The sequence below is a fragment of the Prionailurus viverrinus genome, chromosome E1, assembly GCF_022837055.1.
Source record: "Prionailurus viverrinus isolate Anna chromosome E1, UM_Priviv_1.0, whole genome shotgun sequence".
Lineage (NCBI taxonomy): Eukaryota > Metazoa > Chordata > Mammalia > Carnivora > Felidae > Prionailurus > Prionailurus viverrinus.
Window position 1 is genome coordinate 30,988,446 of NC_062574.1, and position 22,099 is coordinate 31,010,544.

At 39.4% G+C, this 22,099-nt stretch overlaps 1 protein-coding gene across 8 annotated transcripts in view; it reads right to left on the reverse strand.

The window, feature by feature from the left end:
• Nucleotides 1-22,099, reverse strand: part of STXBP4 (syntaxin binding protein 4) — a 182,102-nt gene that overhangs the window by 9,019 nt on the left and 150,984 nt on the right. For 4 of the 8 annotated variants that reach the window (XM_047832841.1, XM_047832844.1, XM_047832839.1 and 1 more), the window contains one exon: nucleotides 1,082-6,849. In XM_047832841.1, the coding sequence (XP_047688797.1) occupies nucleotides 6,723-6,849 (127 nt within the window). In that variant the 3' untranslated portion in view covers nucleotides 1,082-6,722. Of the gene's footprint in view, nucleotides 1-1,081; nucleotides 6,850-22,099 lie in introns of those variants that run through there. The other 4 variants (XR_007146877.1, XM_047832842.1, XR_007146874.1 and 1 more) reach the window with 3 other exon arrangements.

Genomic DNA, 22,099 nt, shown 5'->3' on the forward strand with positions numbered 1-22,099 from the left:
AGGGAGTAGCGTTGCTCTTCCTCCTCATGTACACCCACAAACTTTTTATCTAAATCCAGTGTCCTAAGGAACCAGACTTCTGAAACTCAAAAGAGCCTGTGCTGACCTCATACCCCTTTCCTGAGGCAAGAACATTAAATGGTCTAGAAGTTCAAATATGTGATAAAGAAGAGAGAGAAAGAAAATAAATTGAAAAAGCTTTGGTTAATTTCAGTTGAATTTCCTTTGCATAAAATATAATCACATGGGGGCTAGGACCACATCTGTTTTGTGCCACATCCTTAGTACTTAGCAAAGTGTCTGACATCTAGTAGCACTCATTGTGCTACTAGAAATAAATACAAAGGCATGAGAGTTAAACCCAGGACTAAGCCTTGGTTATGGATAGCTCATTACACATTCAATTTGGCAAGTATGTATCAAACACCTACTACGTGGCAGGCACTGTGCAAGACCCTCCTGGATGGTGCTAGAGCCTTCCTACAGTGTGAACAAGACAGGTGAATCCTTGCCTTCATGGAGCTTACTCCCATTGTTAATAAGGAAGACAATAAACAACAGATCCTTACAAATTGATAAGTAATGGAGAAGAAATAAATAGGGTGAAGTAACAGAGGATAATTTAGTGATGGGGGAATGGGGATGGGGGGCGGTGAGAGCTGTTAATCTGATTGCATTTTCCCTCCAACCATCCTGACCCCTGAGAGTAAAAATCAAACTTAAGAAAAAAAAATTAACAAAAGTAGTAGTAATGTCAGTTCAATGTAAAGTCATATGAAGAAAGCAAATACAGAATTTCATGCAATATCTACATCATTGTCACGCAGGCACACTAATACTACATGTGCATAGCTGTGGTTAAAACATCTTGGGCATTTTATTTCTCAAGTGAAGTTCCATGGGCATATTCTGTTTAAAGTTCATTTACAATGACATGCAATAGAGTATACACGTTTTTTTTTTTTTTAATTTTTTTTTCAACGTTTTTTATTTATTTTTGGGACAGAGAGAGACAGAGCATGAACGGGGGAGGGGCAGAGAGAGAGGGAGACACAGAATCGGAAACAGGCTCCAGGCTCTGAGCCATCAGCCCAGAGCCCGACGCGGGGCTCGAACTCACGGACCGCGAGATCGTGACCTGGCTGAAGTCGGACACTTAACCGACTGCGCCACCCAGGTGCCCCAGTATACACGTTGTTTTAATGTTAGCTCAGTTCTTTCTCTTCCGTAGATTGTAAAATTCAAGTTTTTACATGCAATAGAGTATATAAGTTGTTTTAATGTTAGTTCAAAAATTACAAAAATTACATGCAATAGAGTATATAAGTTGTTTTAATGTTAGTTCAGTTCTTTCTCTTCTGTAGATTGTACAATTCAAGTTTGTTAGCACTTGAAAAAGGTGTGGCTCACTTTAGCAGAGAAAATAAAAATGTCCCTTTACCCCCAGAAAAGGGATAATATTTTCTAATTTTGCAAACACTTGATGAAGGTATCACTTGACTCTGTATTTTTACAGCTGCTCAGCATTTATTATTGGAGAGCCCCTTCTCACAGTATGTTTCCCTTTCATTTCTAGTCAAGGGGTGTTAATATTATTTTGTAGTTATTCAAATTTGAGAGAGTGATAAAGGGCCTCTCTTCAGGGATTCTTACTAAACAAACCCCTGACTTCTTACTCCTTTAAGGAAAAATAAAAGGTTTTTGAGGAAAAAGGAAAGAAAGGAAAAAGGTGTTAGATTATGAGTTTCTTGGTTAGGGAATCAGAACTATTTAGTGTGGAAACTTCAAGACCTTGCATTTGTCTGGCATTTGGCAGGTACTGGGAAAATGGTCGCTGATTGAATTGGTTTGACAAGAGTCAGGAGATTACCCTCTTCCTTATACAGATGGAGAAACTGAGGCTCAAAGAACTTGTAGGTGTGTTTACATTGGGTTTCACACTTTGCTAAGGGCTCTCACCCAAGTTAGCACATTAAAAAAATTTTGTTAATGTTTATTTATTTTTGAGACAGAGAAAGAGAGCATGAGCAGGAGAGGGTCAGAGAGAGAGGGAGACACAGAATCTGAAGCAGGCTCCAGGCTCTGAGCTGTCAGCACAGACCTAATGTGGGGCTCAAACCCACGAACCGCGACATCATGACCTGAGCTGAAGTCCGGCGCTTAACCGACTGAGACACCCAGGCAACCCCCAAGTTAGCTCATTTAAAAGTGGGTCTGCACCATCATTATAGACAAGTAGGAAATGTCAGTAAAAAGATGAGAGTAATGATGTGTTCGACAGTGAATTAGTCACTGCCAGACTCCTCTATATACAGCGAGGCATTCTCTGCTGCTAAGGGACAACTAAAATCTAATGATGAAAAAAATTCAGGTCCTTAGATAACAGGAAAAAGCGGATTACTCTTCTAAGGACAAAAACAACCAGAAAAGTTACTGGCAATCTTTGCACTAAAATAAGTCCCATCATATATAGAAAATAAACTCTCATATACTATTGGTGGTGGTGTAAATTGGTTCTATTTTAATGCAGGAGAATTTATGAATATTTACCAAAATTAAAATGAACAAACCTTTGATATAGCAATTTACTTTTATGAATGTATTCCCATTATAGTCCTATTGGCATAAGAGTGCATGCATATATGAAGAAAAGGATTTAGTGACTGTAAGGATGTTCACTGTGACATTGTAACAGAAGACAACTCAGAACAGCTTAAGTGTTCATCAAATAGACTGACGGCTGCAGAAATTATGAGTTATCTGGGTAGTGATATTTTATGCAGACATTTGAAATGGAACAATCTATGCATCGACATGAAAAAAAAAATGACCACAATAAATTACGTCAAAAGCAAGCTGCTTAACAGTATGATTAACTTTGAGTAAAAATACTCATCAAAGTATTCGTGATGGCTACTTCTGGAAAGCGAGATGAGTTTTGTTGTTGTTGTTGTTTACTTTATACAATTCCCTACTACTTGATTTTTCAATGGAACTAGATTACTTTTAAAATTCAAAAGTTAAAAACAAGCTGTTGCACTCTGGCCACCTGAGAAGCTTTTAATTTTTAACCAAGAGTAAGAGGACCCAGGAAATGGTTATTTTGCCCTACTCTGCCTTGGTGCCTCACACTGTGTTTGGCACACCATTGATGCTCTCTAAGTACTCTCAGAATAAAGGAGTAAGGATGACCGACCCTGGTCACTCTTTCATGAAGTGAGATGGAAGGATGTAAGAACATCAAGGTTTTCTAACCCTAAAACCTGAGCCAGTGGGTCAACAGAGAAGTTTATCACATTAATAGGGTTGATTTATATTAATGAAAAACTGGTTGTATAAACATCAACTCACTAAAAAACAGTCTGATCGTTCTATTTGCATTGGATAAGGATTCTTAATGAGTCTCCACTGATGTTTCTTTGTCTCTTGGGCATTTATCTGTTGGCTTGGAGGTCATAAAGAGGAAGGAATCTCAGACGGAGCTCAACAGTCCAGCCGATTCAGACCCTGAACGTCCTCAGTACCATTCCCATAATAAGGAGCTCAGATTGAACACTTCCTGGGTCAGTCCTTTACTTCCCACAGGGTAATTCTTTCCTGATGAGCCCCAACTATCAGACAGTTCCTTGTTGCACTGAACTGGAATCTGCTCCTTTGAAAAACTGACTCACAGACCCTACCTCTACCCCCAGTGTCACATACAATGGATCTAAACAGCTCTGCAGAGTGGTTTAAGAGAGTGGCTGTGCCAGATCTGCCTTGGACCCTGGCTTCCACATGTAGGTGTTGTGTGACCCCCTAGGCAAAGACTGGCAACTCTCTCTAACCTTCAATCTCTTCTTTACAAAATGGGGATTATAGTTTCTTCCTCACAGGGTTGTTTTAGAAGATAACGAAATAATCTATGCAAACTACCCATCACAATGTGTAGTACAAAATGCTCAACAAATAATATCCTTACAATTTCCAAAGACCTTTACCATGAGGTATTCCATGAGGAAGCAAGGAAGAAAGTGGCACAAACCAGCAAAGTTAACATATAAGGTGTCTGTCGGTAAAATGCATGCCTGAGGACCTTGATCTCAAGTGACTCCTCTGTGTTTTCTTCACTTGGGAACAAATTAGAAAAAACACTCCCAGTAGGGGGAGGGAAATTTCATACCATTAATTTAGCAACAAAAAGTCTGTACTTTGACAATTATAGACACTAACTTATAAAAGTAACTTCAGGTGTTTGAGAATCTCACTCACCTCTGGGGGACACAAGGAAAGAGCTCCCTCGAGGGCTTCTCTCAAAACTTGTCTCCCTGAAGCTTGCTCATATTCACACAGCTGTCAGGAGAAGCATGAGCCTTCTTCAGCCATTCTGAAACTTTTCTTGGGGCTAATGACTACCTATCCACCTGGATTTGACTTTATGTTATTATTCAAGACGTAAATTATAAATCCTATATATATTCACAACGTAGACCTATATTTACAACATACATCTATCTATATTACGCGCCGTATGAAATTTAGTAGAGTAGGAGGCTTTAGGATCTAGGTCCTGTCTTGACCTGGCCACTGACTCACTGTGTGAACTCTTAGGATCTCAATTTACTTATCTATACAATGGCTACAATTGAGGAATCTTATGCTATCTTCTAAGGATCTGTAGGTTTGCACAGCCATGCTGGGGGCTGCTTTAATTGGGCTACAGGCTACTCTCATTTCAAGCAGAGTAACAATATTAAAAAACAAAACAAACAAAAAAAAAAACCTGTTACATATCTTGGGATTCTGCTTGAAAGCCCATTTGAAAAATGAGTCTTTTTCACCAAAAGATGTTTGGAAAAAAAAAAAAAAATCTCCAAATCACATGATCCCCAAGGCTGGGTTCCTTTTTCCTGTTTGTATTTCAGAGGTGGAGAGGGAATGAGGAGGAAGGGGTTGGGAAGAAGAGGCCACTGTGACAAACAGTAATTTCTCAGTCTTACCAGGCATGGTTAAGAACAGGGTATTCTGATCACTTAATGATTCTTACTCACTTTCTTCCTAAGTATATTACCTAATGGTATCAGGACATTGGATATGAACAAATCCCTTTTTATCATTCAGTTGGTACCTAACACCCGGGACATTTAAAATGACTTTGTCCTCACTCTGCCCCAATTCCTAGCCCCAGGTTTAAATCACTAAAAAGAAAATCTTTAGCACTCCAAGTCAATGGCTCAGTCCTTCCAGGAGCTGTCTTGTGGCATCCTTACAACAAAATAACAGAAGATGGAAAGTGTAATCAGTTTGGGAGGTGACATCAGCAGTCATGAGGTCAGTCTTGAACTCACAGCAGGAGAGTTCGTGGATGTGTCCAGATAGCAGAGGAGATTCCGGGTGCCCCACTTCTCATTAACTCCCTGCAAATGTTCCCTCTGGCAGGGCAGACCCCTGATGTAAACCAGTCCCTTTACTTTAGAAAAATGTGAGCTGCTGAAAGAAGCCTGTTGAAAGGGCATCACAGAGCTGCACCCTGACTTGGTGAATATTTGGGGGTATGGGAGGTGGAAGGGTTTATAGGAGAATAGTGGGGTTATGTGGGGGCAACATCCAACTGAAGAGGTACCTCTTGAATCTCTGTGGCCACTGGAGTGCACAGCTGTGGAGCTCAGCTGTATCAACAGAGTCACTGTGGCCTGCGTGTTGGGCTGTGACCTCCCTCTGCAGGGACAGCGGGGTGCAGCAGAAAAGGGGTTCGACGTGGAATCAGAAGACTCAGGTGTGAATCTCAGCTCCAGGACAAGGTGCTTCATTTCTCTGAACCACTATTTCCCTAAATGAAAAACAAGAATAAAAATACCCACTGGATCTGCCTTATGGGCATGTTGAACAAAACAGGGTCTGAAGAGCATTTCGTAAGTTGGAGAGCCCCACAAATACGTAAACTGCATTCAGTAGCCAATGAGATAGTTGTCCAAATGTGATCCTTAAGAAACCCCCAAAAGCTTGCTCAGAACACTTTCCCAAGATACTAATATAAAAGGTTAGTCACATCAAATAAATGAAGTGCTTCACTGTGTTCACATAATTTTCCGGTAAGTCTTAATTAAGAAAACCTGTTGTATCGGATACTCTATAAAGAACTATATATAAAATTACAAATCAAGTTGTATATGAAAAATTATACATATGATAAAATCTATATATGATTTCAAAAAATACAACTAGATTATTCTTAAAGGACTACTGTAGTGGCAACTGATCTTATAAGTGTACACACTTATATCAAAAAGTTTTACCATACCATATGCTCTCACTCATATGTAGAATTTAAGAAACAAACCAAACAAACAAAGAAAAAAAGAGACAAACAAAAAAGCAGACTCTTAAATACAGAGAACAAGATGGTAGTTGCTGGGGGGAGGCGGGTAGGAGAATGGATGAAATAAAAGGGATTAAAGAGTACAGTTATCATGATGAGCACGGAGTAACGCACAGAATTACTGAATCACTATACTGTACACTTGAAACTGATAGAACACTATATGTGAATTACACTTCAATTAAATAAAAAAAATGCTCATCACAGTCCAAAAAAAAAAAGTCTTACAAAAGTAGACTAAACCCAGAGTCTCCATTTTAGAACTTCAATAAGTAGTGTGTGCTTTACTACTCCTATTTTAGACCATTGCATGTTGGAGTCATCCATGTAGATTGAGAAGTTAGAGACCTTGGAGCTCTGCTTCCTACAGAAGACCATCAACTCTTCGATCAGGAAGTTCTCTGGAACAGTCCTCTTCATTTTCCTCTGAGCAAGACAGGTTCAGTGCATTCATCACGGGATGGATCCAGGATGTCGTCTGTGTTACGTGACTTGAGAAGAACAAGGAATGCAATTACAATCTGAAAGACTGTCCTTCTACCCATCCATGCAAGTACTGATCCCAGTGACACCGCGTCCACCCTACTGCAGCCCCTGGTCATGGGAAGCAATTGCAACTCGATCCAATCATTTTGAAAAGTCTTGGATATGTTTTAAGGTTCAACAAAACCTATTTGTTTCTTTATTCTTTGGTAGAAAGGAATGTAGGAGAATGCATCATCTTTGACAACTTGTTCTCCCTTACCCGACATTCAGTCAGCAAATCCTGGGATTCTCTTGCTGAAGCATCTGTGGAATCTTTTACTCCCCCACTCTTCCAGGGCTATACTCTGGGTCACTGAAACAGCTTGTCTCTCTGCCTCTGTTTCTACTTCTTTTCTAATTCAATCTCTTCTAGCCAAGAGATTTTTCTAAATGACAAATCTTACGCTGTTGCTTACCTGCTAAAAATTCAGTGCCAACCAATGCCTTCTGGATCAAATACCTACTCCATGGTATGAAATATCTTGATTTTTTTTTTTTTTTACCTGCTTCAATAATACTTTTTTTTTTTTTTCTGCTACAGTCTTCCTCCCTCCCATCTTGTTTATCTAGTTAACTTAGACTAATTCTAAAGAACCAAATTTTCCTAGGGGCACCTGGGTGGTTCAGTTGGTTGGACATCTGACTTCAGCTCAGGTCATGATCTCACAGTTCATGGATTTAAGCCCCACACTGGGCTCTGTGCTGACAGCTCAGAGCCTGGAGCCCGCTTTGAATTCTTTGTCTCCCTCTCTCTCTGCCCCTCCCCTGCTTGCACTGTGTCTCTGTCTCTCTCTCTCAAAAATAAATGAATAGACTCAAAAAAAACAACAAAAAAACCCAAATCTCCCTCAAAATTCCTCCAATCTGTGTTCCTGATCTTATCTCTTATTACACTGTATTTTAAGTGTCTGTTTATTTTCAGGCCTTCTTACTGCATATGAAGTTCCATCAGGGCAGGAGCTATGTTTCCTATGCCTGAATTTATATGGTGCCTAACACGTGCTCAGAATGAATGACTAGGCATTTCAGGGAAGAACACAAGCAGAAGTAAGGAAGGATGTACAACAGGTACAGGGCATGTTCAGGGAGCGGTGAAACAACATTACAAAGTTTGTCTCTCTCTACCTGCTGGATGGTGTTTCTCAGACCTGGTTTCCAACCCTCAGCCTCTGGCTGAATGAATCTCCTGTATCCACCACTATCTGCCCAGCTCCTGAGTGTGGACAGGCAGCTTCTGGAATTAGGATGATCTGTTTCTTCCTCCTGGACACTCTTTCTACCACTGGCTTACCCTACTGCCCTCATCCATTTAGATCAGTCTCCCCCGACTGCTATCTCACCCAAACTCAACCTCGGAAGCAGTACCATGTTTTAGATCAAGTCCATCTTAGGGCTGGCACTTAAAATGATCAAATAAGATGGGGGGGGGGGGTGTCTAAAAATATATTCTACATGACAAAATAGCATTTCCAAGGTATGTTAAAAGGGTTTTTAATTACTGTTACGTGAAGAAGATAATTCCATGGTCAAATAAGTTTGAGATACACTAGGTTAAACAGAGCTAAAGTTTCTTAACTGAAGGGCTTCCCTAAACCTTAAATATATTAACATGTTCTATGCCTCTCCAACAGTATGTGGTATTACTCAAGCTAACGTGCCCCTGTTAGCACATGTGGGACCAGTGTTCCATAGAGCATAATTTGAGAACTATCACATAAATGCACGGACTTTATTGGCTGATGACGGCAATAACTGAAAATGTTGGACTTACTACAAACAGGCAGTTTCATCGTCAGTGATGTTTTTGACCCTAAGTCCTAAATTCTCTGCATATATCCCAAAACAAATTGTTCAACTCCTCAGTTTGAATATTAAAATTCACTTTTCCACGGAAGATCGCTGGTAGTTTCATGATGGCGTAAACAAATTTAAGTCGCTTTGAGAATCAAGGTGAAGGTGGCAAGGCCCAAACATCTTCATCATTTCAAAAGCTCAGAGTGTGGTTAAGTGGTACAAAGACTCATTATTCTCTTGACAGTAATCCACATCACTGTTATCTCTTTAAAACGGTTTAATGGAATTTCTTATTATAGTGACTAAACTTACTGAAGCATTAGATTATGCACAGGTTAACTTCATTTCCAGGCCTTTGGGGTTGGGGGAAGCTGCAAGTCTGCCCAAGTTGAAAGTGGCTTTAAAGAAATACTAATGAGTGTAACATAAGAGGGCCAGGATGCCGCCACAAGGTAAAATGAGGACACGCCATTCTGTAAAAAGCACCTGTTTAAAACTAAAAGGAAAAACTTGATGAGACAATTTTGCTAATTTTAAAAATCTTGGTATATTTACTTTGATGTGATGATGCACACTTGTAATATGTTAGTCTCAAGAAGAGACTAAATTATTATAAATCCTCCCTCCCCAGTAATGTCCCGTAATTAGGAAGTGTGGGAAGGAGGGAAAACAGGAACAACCACCTGAGGAATGACTTCAGGTGCACACTCTCCTATTAAACTTTCTGAAAAATAATATTCTCATGCTTCAACATTATAACTACCTGTAAATGGACATTCCATTAAACTTATCACTTAGATGAAGCAAAGGCAAAATGTCTAAGGAAAAAAATGTAGTTATAGACTCTGAACGATGACTATTAGAAAGTTCCCCTAGAAAGTGATCTTTGCCAGGAAACTTCATCGGGCACTTTTACACGAACAAGTCTACATCTGAACTTTTTCCAAATCCAAAAGTAACATCCTAAAATACTAACTGATTTAAGCTTACGTTCACAATACACTTCTCCATATATGTTTAAAAAAACACACACCCAAACACCAAACATGCAATTACAAAGGGTACTCACTGGAAAAAAACAAAACAGCCAACAAAGGGATAAGGTTTCTATACTTCAAGTACACCTAGGCCTTGTGTACAAACATTCAGACTAATGCTTCTAAAACTCAGGTAATGCACATAAAGTGCCTGGCAAAGAGTTGATATTCAATAAAAGATCATGGCTAGTTTTGTTTTGTTTTTTGATAATTAGAACTTTGTGATTATTGCAAGAAAAACTTGGAACTCTTCCTGTAATGCTGGAACGGGGCCATCTGTGTGTATACCATTCAATTTTATGTCCTAGTGAGCATAGTGACTAAAGAGCTTTGACATAATCAGTATGAAGAGATAATCCCAGATTTACTGGCTTGGAGAACATTCTAGTATTAGAGATATTTCCTCTCTGATTTGTGTGCTTGGTAATTCAACTGAGAAGAGACAGACCAAATCAGCCCTGTTGAGTCTGTTTAATTAATAAAGACCCCATGGTTCATACAGTGAGATGCTGCTACTTAGTATGAAAAATTTAAAGGTCTGGAGAATAAATGAGGCTGACTATGGAACGTAAAAATCTTCCATTTGAACACACACTACCTCTGGCAAATGTTCCTGCAGGGAGTGCATCTGACCTGATTTGGGGAGCAATCAACAGCAGTTCAGATATATCGGAAAATCCAAAAAGCATAATACCACTTGCCTCTGAGTGATTGCCAAATCTGTTGGTGGAAAACAGGAATATTTGATCTAGGAAGATGACAGTGTTGTGGGGTTTTATTTTTGTTTTATAATATTAGTAAATTGAAAGACATATTTTAGAACTTATAAAAAAAACCTAAGAGAACATGCTTTATTTTATTGGCAAAGAAATGTAAGTGAATTATTTAAATCCCATTATAATTACCCTCCTTATGTTTCTTACCTCCTAGCATGCAAAATGCTTTCTTTCAAAATAAAAATTTAGGACAGCCTTTAAGAGAAAAGTGGTTTAAAGACAAGAAGTGCGCTAGTTTTGAAGAAATTCATTCTTAATAACCGTCTGTGATGATAAAAAGGTTCTTTTGTTAAACTCCATTGTAAATGGCACTATTTATATATCGCTATGAATTTAGCAACACTGCATGTATAATTTTATCATGTTTAAGATAAGGCTGCAAAATAATGAGCCAAAGTAATTAACTTGCAATGTCCTTTTTTGGGGGGTGGGGGGATAATCCTATTCATATAATATTCATATGAATGAGAAAATAAAGACAAATAAGTAAATATATGTTCATTCAACCTGTTTCTGGTACCAGTATCTTGGAATCACTGGAAAATTTTACAACTGGCCATAAACTGCAAGTAGTAATAATAATAAAAGACTTATACTTAAAAAATAATCCCAATTGAAAACAAATGGGAAGGTAAGAACAGAAAGTGATCCATGTCAGGACGCTTGGGTAGCTCAGTTGGTTGAGTGCCTGACTCTTGATTTCAGCTCAAGTCATGATTTGATACCAGGTTTATGGGATTGAGCCTCGTGTGGGGCTCTGTGCTGAGCATGGAGCCTGCTTAAGATTCTTTCTCTCTCCCTCCGCCCCCTCCCCTGCTCATGCACTCTAAAGTTGAGACAGAGAGAGAGAGAGAGAGAGAGAGAGAGAGAGAGAGAGAGAGAGAAAGTGAACTATGTCAATAAAATAATTAAAAAGTCACCAAACCTTGGTGAGGCAGCACATAACCTCGTCAGACACTGGTTACGAGAATGACTAGGAATCAGTGATATGAAGTAATCCATTCTCAAACATGTTTAAGAGAAAATTATAAGTTGTTTGTTCCTAGTGACATATAAGGAGTTCTCTCTTACATAATTTTGGAAATACAGCCCTAAAATCAAATAGGATATTTCTCATTAATTAACTTTTTAAATATCACAGAACACTTTTAGCACTTTTTAATTGAGTATTTGGAAATCCAGTGGGGGTCTGATCAAATATTAGCAGGATCTCATCCAAATCTTTACAGTCTTCAGGTCAGATTTTATTTTTGTTTCCTATTTATGGCAATTTATATAAAAAATACATCAGATATCTTTTGAAAATTTAAAAATCCAATTAATTAAAAAACCTCTGGGGCATGTAGATAGCACAGTCAATTGAGCATCCGACTCTTGATTCCAGCTCAGGTCATGATCCCAGGGTTGTGTGACTGAGCCCCATGTCAGGCTCCACACTGAGCGTGGAGCCTGTTTAAGATTCTCTCTCTCTCCTCTCCTCTCCTATCTCTCTCTCTCTCTCTCTCTCTCCTTCTGCCCCTCCCCCTGCTTGCACACACACCTACTCTCTCTCTCCCTCTCTGCCCCTAGCTCCCCCACTCACACCTCTCTAAAATAAAAAAAATAAAAACCAAAACAAAACAAAAAACTGTTTACATCTCAGATACCACATTATTATTATTCTGATAAGAATCTAAAGCTATAACATATTACTTATGCATAATATTGGAAAAAACTGCTGTTACTAGACTTGGAAAAGATGAACACTGAAAATTCCTGAGAAAAATGTGAAAAGTATAAATTATATTTTTAAAATCATATACACAGGCTTAGATTGCTGTCATTTACTGTATAGAGCCCAAACACTCAAGGTCCAAAGCTGATACATGTTTCCAAAAACTGTTCTACAGTCACAGATTACAGCTTTGGGCAACTCTAAAAGATTGATGCTGTTTTTCATTGTGATAGGATTAAAAAGTACAGAAGGCCTCAAAGAACACATCCTACTGACACTGGTACTTATATACTGGACAATTAGATACTAATAAATAATCACAGAAATTTTGAGTTTGTAGATCTACACATTCTCATGGACCCTCTGGCAGTGTCCATCAAACTTTACGTTTTCCTTCCCTATCACAGAGTTGTTACCAGGAGGCAGCTGCCCAGGCAGCGACTACCTGTTTCAGCTACCCTTACATCCTAGTGTGAGCATGTGACTAGTTCCTGCCAATGGAAGATGAGAGAAATGTTTATCTCTTGTGGGCCAGGTTTTTAAGAAACTAGAGTGCCTTCTCTTCTCTACTCTGACTCCTCATCCACTAACTGAACACAGAGGACTCTGAGGACCTAGGAGATGTGGAGCCATGAGCTAGAAGGAGCTGGCATACCAAAATCACCAGCCAAAGAAAAAAAAGCCATTCAACAGCCAGGAAGCTCTGCACTGACTGTATGAGCATTAAGCTACTGAAAGGTGGCGGTTTGTGACTGCAGTTGGTGTCATTCTAAATGACACTTAAAATACTCTCAAGAGAGTATCTCAAGATGAGGCCATGACTATTACTTCCCCAGTAAACACATGTTCAACTTCTACAAACTGAAGAGGTTGGCCTTCTAAAATATAGAAGACAGGCAATAAATATATTTTTCATGCTATTTTAAATATATCACTAATAAAAAGACTGCCAGAATACAGATTAAGAACTGAATTTAATTAGAAACAAGTTTGCAAGACCACTGCCAAAGTTTCCTTCCACTTTAAATTCTCACTTATGAGTCCAGATACATGAAATATAGAAGCTACTTTAATTTTTAATGTTTAGGTATTTCACTTTATTTATCCAATAAGTTTAATACACATCTGATTAAGTATGTGTTCCTCCACTATCAAGTTTGAAACCTTAAAAACACTAAAATTATTTGAAACATAAAATTTAAACTAATTTTATACTTATTCTAATAATATTTTTCTATTTACCAAAGTTAAATAGACACTAAAAATATATCAATATGAATGTACATATTTTACTACAGAAGAACTGAACATTCTAAAAATCACAAAACTGGATGGGACTTTGAGAATTTCCCATCTCTAAAGTCTTAAAGTGTTCTATCAGTATTAAAGACTCCATAATGTGTAAGTGTAAAAGCCACTTGAGAGTGAATTCTGTAAAGTAGAAACCCTCAATTATAGGAAAAAATTATGAGATAAATACCAAACACGTCATCAACCTTTACACTTCTCTCATCAACTTTACAATACTATTTCTTTTTTTTTTTTTAATGTTTATTTACTTTTTGAGAGACAGAGAAAGAGACAGAGCGCAAGTAGGGGAGGGGAAGAGAGCAAGGGAGACACAGAATCTGAAGCAGGCTCCACGCTCTAAGCTGTCAGTACAGAGCCCAACACAGGGCTTGAACCCACTAACTGCGAGATCGTGACCCGAACCGAAGTCGGATGCTTAACCGACTGAGCCTCCCACGTGCCCCAACACTATTTCTAATGGCGCCATCTTGGACTTGTGAATCAATGGACTTATCTGTCTTTTAGAACCTTAGTTTATTTTGAAGCAGAGGAAAAAGTTATACTTATCACCTTCATTTTATATATAGGAAACTAATACCGAGAGAGGTGAAATAACTTACTTTAGGTCATAAAACTGGAACGTGTTTGAGCCAGGATCTAGACCCAAATCTAACTTCTGAGAATTTAGCCATTATGTTAAATTCTCTCTCTGAGGCTCTGTTATCTGGGTTGGTTTCAACAACAATATGTATGGTGGTTCTGGGATGGATTAAATGACCACCTGAAAAGTGCTTTTCAGTTTTACAAGATGAGATAAAGATGTGTTGACTGATCGCAGATCATACGTTTAAAGCATTTCTTAAAGCACTTGCCACAAAACTCATATTTTAATTAAGTATGAATAAAAAGTACTTGCATGAAGCCTGCTTCTCCAGAAGTCTCCTATGCTTTTCACATTGTGAAATGAATTCTTAATATATCTGTCTTTGTCCACCAGGCTGTTAACTTCCAGAGGGCAGAGAAGTATTGCACGCATCTTTACAGCCTCGGTGTCAGGCTCACAGAAAATGAGGGTCAATAAATGTTTGATGCATAGATCCACCAGGCATTTTGCTGATATTATTATACCAAAAATAAAAAAATGCTCAAAAGTGGTAGACTAGCGTATTTATAATTGAGGATCAGATAAAGCAATCTTCAGATGTGAAAATGCAGTAGCTTCACCCGGAATGATTCAGAAATATGTTATCAGGAAAGAGTTCAAATTATATAAATAGCCTAAAAGTTACCAAATAACCAGGACCACTAACCCTCTTCACCCATATTCTAATATCCAAGTAACTTGAAAAGGTCTATTCATATACTTGGTAGTAGGTAAAAATTGAACCACTATGATGATTCAAACAATTTTGACTAGAGTTTACTTGCTAAATAGCCAGAGTTGTATGTAAACTTACTCAAATCCCAGGATTTAAGTTATAATTATTTACATCAAACAAACACTATAGTTCGCTAAACAAATCTTGTGTTAGTAACACTGGTAGAGCATAAAATGCTACCAAAGACAAACATAATGGTAAGTAGTCTAGCTAAGAGCTCACCCTACCCCTCAATTCTCTAACCTTTACTGAAGTGATTTTACTACACTGGAATTTTCAGCCTCTGAAGTAATTCAGGATGTAGCCAAAGCCACGTTTCTAGGTATCTAATATCCAATAAAAGGATGGAGACTTTTCATAAAGGGGCCTGGTTAACGCTAAGTAACAAAGTTTAGGTGAGATCTAAGAAGATCCTTCAACCCTTTCAATATCCTGGATCATTCTTTTGATATAGATGTTTAGATATGTGGCAGCTGGATAAGACTTTACATCAGATTAGCATTTTGTACTTTACGATGTTCTTTGATACTGATTTCCCAATTTGCTTTTCGTACAAATCTCATTAACCTAACTTTTCGCTACAACTTTTACAATTGCAGAAACGGAGGCTAAGGTAGTTCAAGCATCCTGTCCACATTCACACGGTAGCAGAACTAGGGTGTAGATGTAGACCATGGCCACTGTTCTTTCATATAGACTATGCAGACCTCATTTGAAATTCCAGATCGCCCATGTGCTAACTGGGTTGACTGTGTGTCTCTGGGACACTTACTTAAACTCTGTGTCTCAGTTCCCTAATATAGAAAACATGCCACACCTGCCTCAATAGTGTTAAGAGATAGCATGAATACATCCTCTAGATCCATGCCTGGACACATTCTAGGTCCCTTATGACCATCACCCTGTCCCCTCTATCTCTGACTCCTTGTATTTGTTTTATATTGGTGCAGTAACAGATTCCCACAGATTTAGTGGCTGTAAACAACACAAAGTCACTGGCTTACAGTTCTGTAGCACAGAAGTCCAACAGGGTGCTTGCTGGGCTAAAATCAAGGTGCTGGCAAGTCTGCATTCCTTTCTGGAGGCTCTAGTGGGGACTCTGTTTCCTTGCTTTTCCAGCTCAAAGGCCATCCACGTTCTGGTATTCCTAGCCCCCATCTTCAAAGCCAGCAACATAGCCTATCTGTCCCTGCTTCCACTGTCAACATCTCTTTCTCTGACCCTCTTCTTCTGCCTCCCTTTTCCACTGTTAAGGCCTCATGTGATTATATTGGACCCACCTGGATAATCCAGGCTAGTCCCCCTATTTTAGGATCAGCTAGTAGCAGCCTTAATTCCACCTGCAACCTTTATGCCCCTTTAGCCCGTAACCTAATGTATTCAAAGTTTGTGGAGATTAACACGTAGACACCACTGGGAGCCATTATTCTCCCTACCACACTCTCCCTCCCCTTAACTGCTTCATCCATGAAGATTAAGGCACAAGAGAAAAGGCACTGGTTTGGATTAATTTTTGCAATTTGCCTAAAACTTGGTAAATGTATAGGAAGATTATATACTACATTGTAATGGAGATTATTGGATGAAGAAAAAGAAGGTGCTGGAGATCTTATGGAAAGTAATTTAAGAAAGAACCAGCTGTGGTGAACTGAATTGTGCTCCCTACCCCCTCCAATTCATATATTGAAGCCCTAATCCATAATGTGGCTGTATTTGGAGACAGAGCCTTTGGGGAGGTAAAGTTAGATGAGGTCATGGAGGTGGGGCCCTGGGTCCAATGGGACTAGTATCCTTGTAAGAAGAGGTAGAGACACCAGAGCTCGATCTCTGTGCACACAGACAAGAGGCCATGTGAGGACACAGTGAGACGGTAGCTGTCCATATCCCAGGAAGAAAGGCCTCACCAGAAATCAATCCTGATGGCATCCTGACCTTGGACTTCTGGCCTCCAAAACTATGAGAAAATAAATTTCTGTTATTTAAGCCAGTCAGTCATGGCAGTCCTAGCAGACTAATACAGCAACCAAATTTGGAAGGGAAAGTGTTTGACATAAAAGTTAGTATTTGTTAATAAATTTAAAATAAAGGGTACTGGAGGCAAAGAGAATTCCACATCTGGCTAAATAAAAGTATAACCCCCAGAGAGGTGATGCATTTCCAAAGTACTTCTTGGAATCCCAGAGGATTTGGTTATAGTATCCCAATGAAATGCTAAAAAACATGCTTTATGCCTCAGTTATACCTGTCATTGGTCAAATGGGGGGAAAGAGTTTGATGCTGGCTGTCTAGATCTGGATGTTTTATTCATGTCCATGGGCTTTGCCATTCTGTATAACCTAAGCCAGCTGGCTGGCCTTTCATTTAAATGACAGTTGCTCATACAGCACTTCATATTGCTACACCCCTTCGTAGATATTTATAGAAAATCTAGAGCTAGCTGTCTCCTCCAGCTCCTGAGCAATGCAACCTCTCGGCTCCTGTCACAGGGCTTATGACTGGCTGGAGAGTGGCATAGGTACAGGTTTTGGTTAGTGGTTTCTATTTGCAGCTGTGCAAAATAAAGCTGAGCTGTCATTTAAAGCCCCTCCATTGCCAAATAGCAATACTATAAAATAAAGGAAGGGAGGGAGAACTAAGTTCTGTTAAGTGCTCACCATGTGCCAGGTATTTTGTCAGGGGCTTTACCTCCCTTATTTATTCAATTCTCAAAACAATCCAAGGAGACATAAACTATTAGCCTTGATTCGTTTGTTTCTGAGAGAGAGAGAGAGAGAGAGAGAGAGAGAGAGAGAGAGAGAAATGCAAGTGGGGGAGGGGCAGAGAGAGAGGGAGACACAGAATCTGAAGCAGGCTCCAGGCTGTCAGCACAGAGCCTGATGTGGGGCTCGAACCCCACATGAACTGCAAGATCATGACCCGAGTCGAAGCTGGATGCTTAACTGACTGAGCCACCCAGATGCGCCAAAAACTATCATCCTTGTTTTTGAATGAGAAAAGGGAGTGCAGACAGCTGAAAACAGTATCAATTAAATCAAGGTCACACTCACAAGTGGTACATAAACTAAAGGAACCCAAGTCTGTCTGAGGCTACAGTCTGCATTTTTTTTCTCACCAATTGCTTTCCTAAATTGCCAGTGACAGTATTCATGCATTTGATATTTATTTAGCACCTACGCATACCGGGCATTGTACTAGTTACTGGGTATTCTAAACCCACTGTCACATAGATGTTTACATCCAAACCAGTGGTTTCAGTACAATTTATTCATGTCTAAGAAGTGTTCAGGGACAAAATATTTTAAAAGTTCCATATTTCCTCCTTCAATTCATCTTTTATTTCTTCATTACAGTCTCATTAAGAATGAAATGCTCAGGATTCTCAGGCAGGCAGAAGATGGTGAGGGGATTACATGCACTCTCCTCTAAAATGAAGCTAAGTGCATAGAAATTGCCCTGATACCTCATCAAGGGGGCCTTACACTTATAGTAAGTCTGTGAATGGGTATTCCTTAGCCCACCCAAAATGAATCAAAGCAGCCAAATTAATGATGTCTTCAGAGAGAGGGCTCCTGACAGTGTCCACTAAAGTGGAGCTAAAATAGTCTGCCAAGGATTTAGGAAAAGTCAAAAGTAGTAGCTTTTTATTTCCAAGACAGAAATGATCCATTCTTCCTTCCCCTCTGATCTCTCTAATTTCTAATTACATTAGAATTACCCAGCATAGGCTCTACTTGTAAAATAGGGGGTAAGAAAACAACCTCAAATTTTCCTCTTTTGTGCTTTCTATTTATTTTATAAATGAGAGGACACGATGTAACTTGAGCCTTTAATTAATACAGTTGGCTGACAATGGCAAGTCTTATTCATACATGTTATGATCCACATTCTTTCCTACCTGGGAACAACCTCATAGGATGTCCTACTTCAAATCAGACAATCATTTAGGAACATTAATTTCTCAGACTGGAGAGAAATGAAGAAAGCCATGCCTGCCAGACATCAGTTACCTTTTGGAGTCATTAAGGCAAAACTTTTGAATTTTTGTTTTTACATTTATTTATTTATGAGAAACAGAGTGAGACAAAGCGTGAGCAGGGGAGAGGGAGACAGAGAAGGAAACACAGAATCTGAAGCAGGCTCCAGGCTCTGAGCAGGTGGTCAGCACAGAGCCTGATGTGGGGCTCAAACCCACAAACTGTGAGATAATGACCTGAGCTGAAGTCAGGCGCTCAACCGACTGAGCCACCGAGGCACCCCAAGGCAAAGCTTTTAAATACTGTCTCATAAGAACGTTTTTTGGGTGGATTGTCATTGTAAACAATGTCCATGTTCAGTATTTCAACCTACCCTGTGTACTGTCACTGTTCATCCTGGCAGAGTTCCTGGGCTAGCAAAATGTTCTGAAGACCAAAGACTGCAAAGATGTGGCCTGTGCCCCTACACCTCTTGCCCCCTGAACCCACAGCAGACATCTAATTGATCAGACGTCACTGAGGCTGAACATAGACTTTGAACTCTTCACAAAACAATGCTTGAGACAGTGAGGTGAAATCTATTTGCCTTCCCTGCTCCAGATAGAAACTTTTGTTTTATTCAGAAATTATGGACTTTCTAGGTTATACTGATAGGCATTGATAATGCTGGAAAGTATACTGCTTCCTATGTAATGGACAAACATTTTATAACATGAGGAGAGATCTCACATTAAAGGTGTATCAACACAAATGAATACACGGAGAATTATAAGTCAAGCATAAGTAACTTTTAAAGACAAATGCTTGGGGTGCCTGGGTGGCTAGGTCGGTTAAGCGGCCGACTTCGGCTCAGGTCATGATTTCAGGGTCCGTGAGTTCGAGCCCCGCGTCGGGCTCTGTGCTGACAGCTCAGAGCCTGGAGCCTGTTTCAGATTCTGTGTCTCCCTCTCTCTGACCCTCCCCCGTTCATGCTCTGTCTCTGTCTCAAAAATAAATAAACGTCAAAAAAAATTAAAAAAAAAACAACAAAAAACAAATGATTACACCTACTGGAAAAATCACTAAACGGAGATAATTTCATGTTTGAAGCAAGTGTCTAATACTTAGATGTTTGCATTATTTATATAGATATACAGGCTATACACACACATATATAAAATATGTTTACTTACATTATATTGTGAAATAGCATTGTGGCAGGCTCCTCCAAGACAGGTCCCAATGATCCCCACCTTCTGGCATTTATACTCTTCTACACTGTACCAGGGTTAGTCTATGTGACCGATAGCATATGGCAGGAGTGATGGTATGTCACCCACTTTTGAGACTGGTCATAAAGACACTGTAGTTTTTTTCTTCATGTTTCTCTTGTTCTCACTCTTTCTCTTGTCTCTTGTTTTGGGCAAAGCCAGCTGCCTTGTCGTGTAAAGCCCTTTGGAGAAAGGTCCGTGCTGTGGTGAGGAACAGAAACCTCCTGCCAACAGCCACACATGTGAGTTTGGAACAAATATTCCAGCTCCACTAAGGCACTCTTCGATCCCTAGCTTTGGCTAACCACTTGATCGCAACTTCATGAGAAAACCAGAGAGAAAGAGCCGATGATCCAGTAAAACCACACCTGGATTCTTGACTCTCTGAAACTGGGTGAGAAAATAAATGTTTGCTGTTTTAAGCTGCGAACTTCGGGAGAAATTTATCATGCAGCAATAGAGAATTAATACAATTATGATCACTGATCACAGTGAATCTGAATTTTTCCATAAAGAAAAGAATACAATGAAGGCAATGTGGCAGCAATGTCTAGTTTGTAATAATTACATTCAGCTTTACTATCAAACATAACTCCCGACATAATTTTGTTCAATTCTACAATAAATTTTAAAGTGGAATCATATCAAAGGACTACTATAAATCTATAATAGTATGCAACTTCCAAAGGGAAGAAATTGGCTAGAAAAACAGGTAAGTTAATCAGATATTTTCATCATAGCACCATCAAGATAACTGGCATTTTGTCATTAAATTTAAGAATGCTGCCACTTTCTGGGGCGCCTGGGTGGCTCAGTCGGTTAGGAGTCCAACTTCGGCTCAGGTCATGATCTCACGGTCCGTGAGTTCGAGCCCTGCGTCAGGCTCTGTGCTGACAGCTCAGAGCCTGGAGCCCGTTTCAGATTCTGTGTCTCCCTCTCTCTCTGCCTCTCCCCTGTTCATGCTCTGTCTCTCTCTGTCTCAAAAATAAATAAACGTTAAAAAAAAAAAAAGAATGCTGCCACTTTCTAAGGAGACAATACAAAAGTTTTCCCTTGAATGTGCTGGTATGCATGTGTGTGTGTGTGTATATGTATACACACACACACTCATATATATATAGCAAGTGGGCAAGCCCTGCCTATGTGCATATTGCATACACATATTAGTATACACACATACACAAACACACACGTTTGTTACTTCTATGAAACGCCGGCTCTAGCAATGCCAACATTTGATTAAATTTGTGTATGCCGGGTAAAACGCTTTCTTCTCTTACATCAGAACTTAAGTAGATGATTACTATAAAGTATTAATAGGTGTGCAGTGGACATGTGGATGGATAGGAATATTCAATGAGGACTATATTCATCTGGGCATTCTTGGGACAGCAATGACAGTTATTCCTTTGCCTGAGGCTTGGCTTCCATCAGATGTAACAAATGAATTTTGGGGAAGACAGTGACAGGTGTCAATTTCAGGGAAGAGATTCTATGTATACAGACCATCATCTCCTCCGGTGTTCTGGAAGGGCGATTTCAGACTGTTCTTTTTAAGTTAAGGTGAGAGAGGCAATGGCCTGAGTTCATTAGTTGTTATTTCTTGCCTCCGAAGTACATTTACCTGGTAATTGAACTGCTTTTACCCCAAAAGCTAAGGTTATCCAGGCTCACAATTTTAGCTGGGGTAAGTGAGAGGATGAAGATTAAAAAAATAAAACAAAAAAGCTAAATAAATAGTTCCAAGAAAGACATACAATGGATGCTTGCTTACGCAGCCATTACTTATGTGTCAACATCACCTATCTGAACATAGCAGCTAAGAGCTAGGAAGTAACCCCCTATCAAAATGTTAACAGTGAGGGGAGGGAGTGAGTTAGGGCTAAACTTTACTGTATGTACTTTGGGTCAGGTGCTATGGTAGGTTTTTCATGTACATAAGCTCATTCATTCTGGACGAGAACCCTACGAAGTGCTAATATTCTTACCAGTCCATAAATAT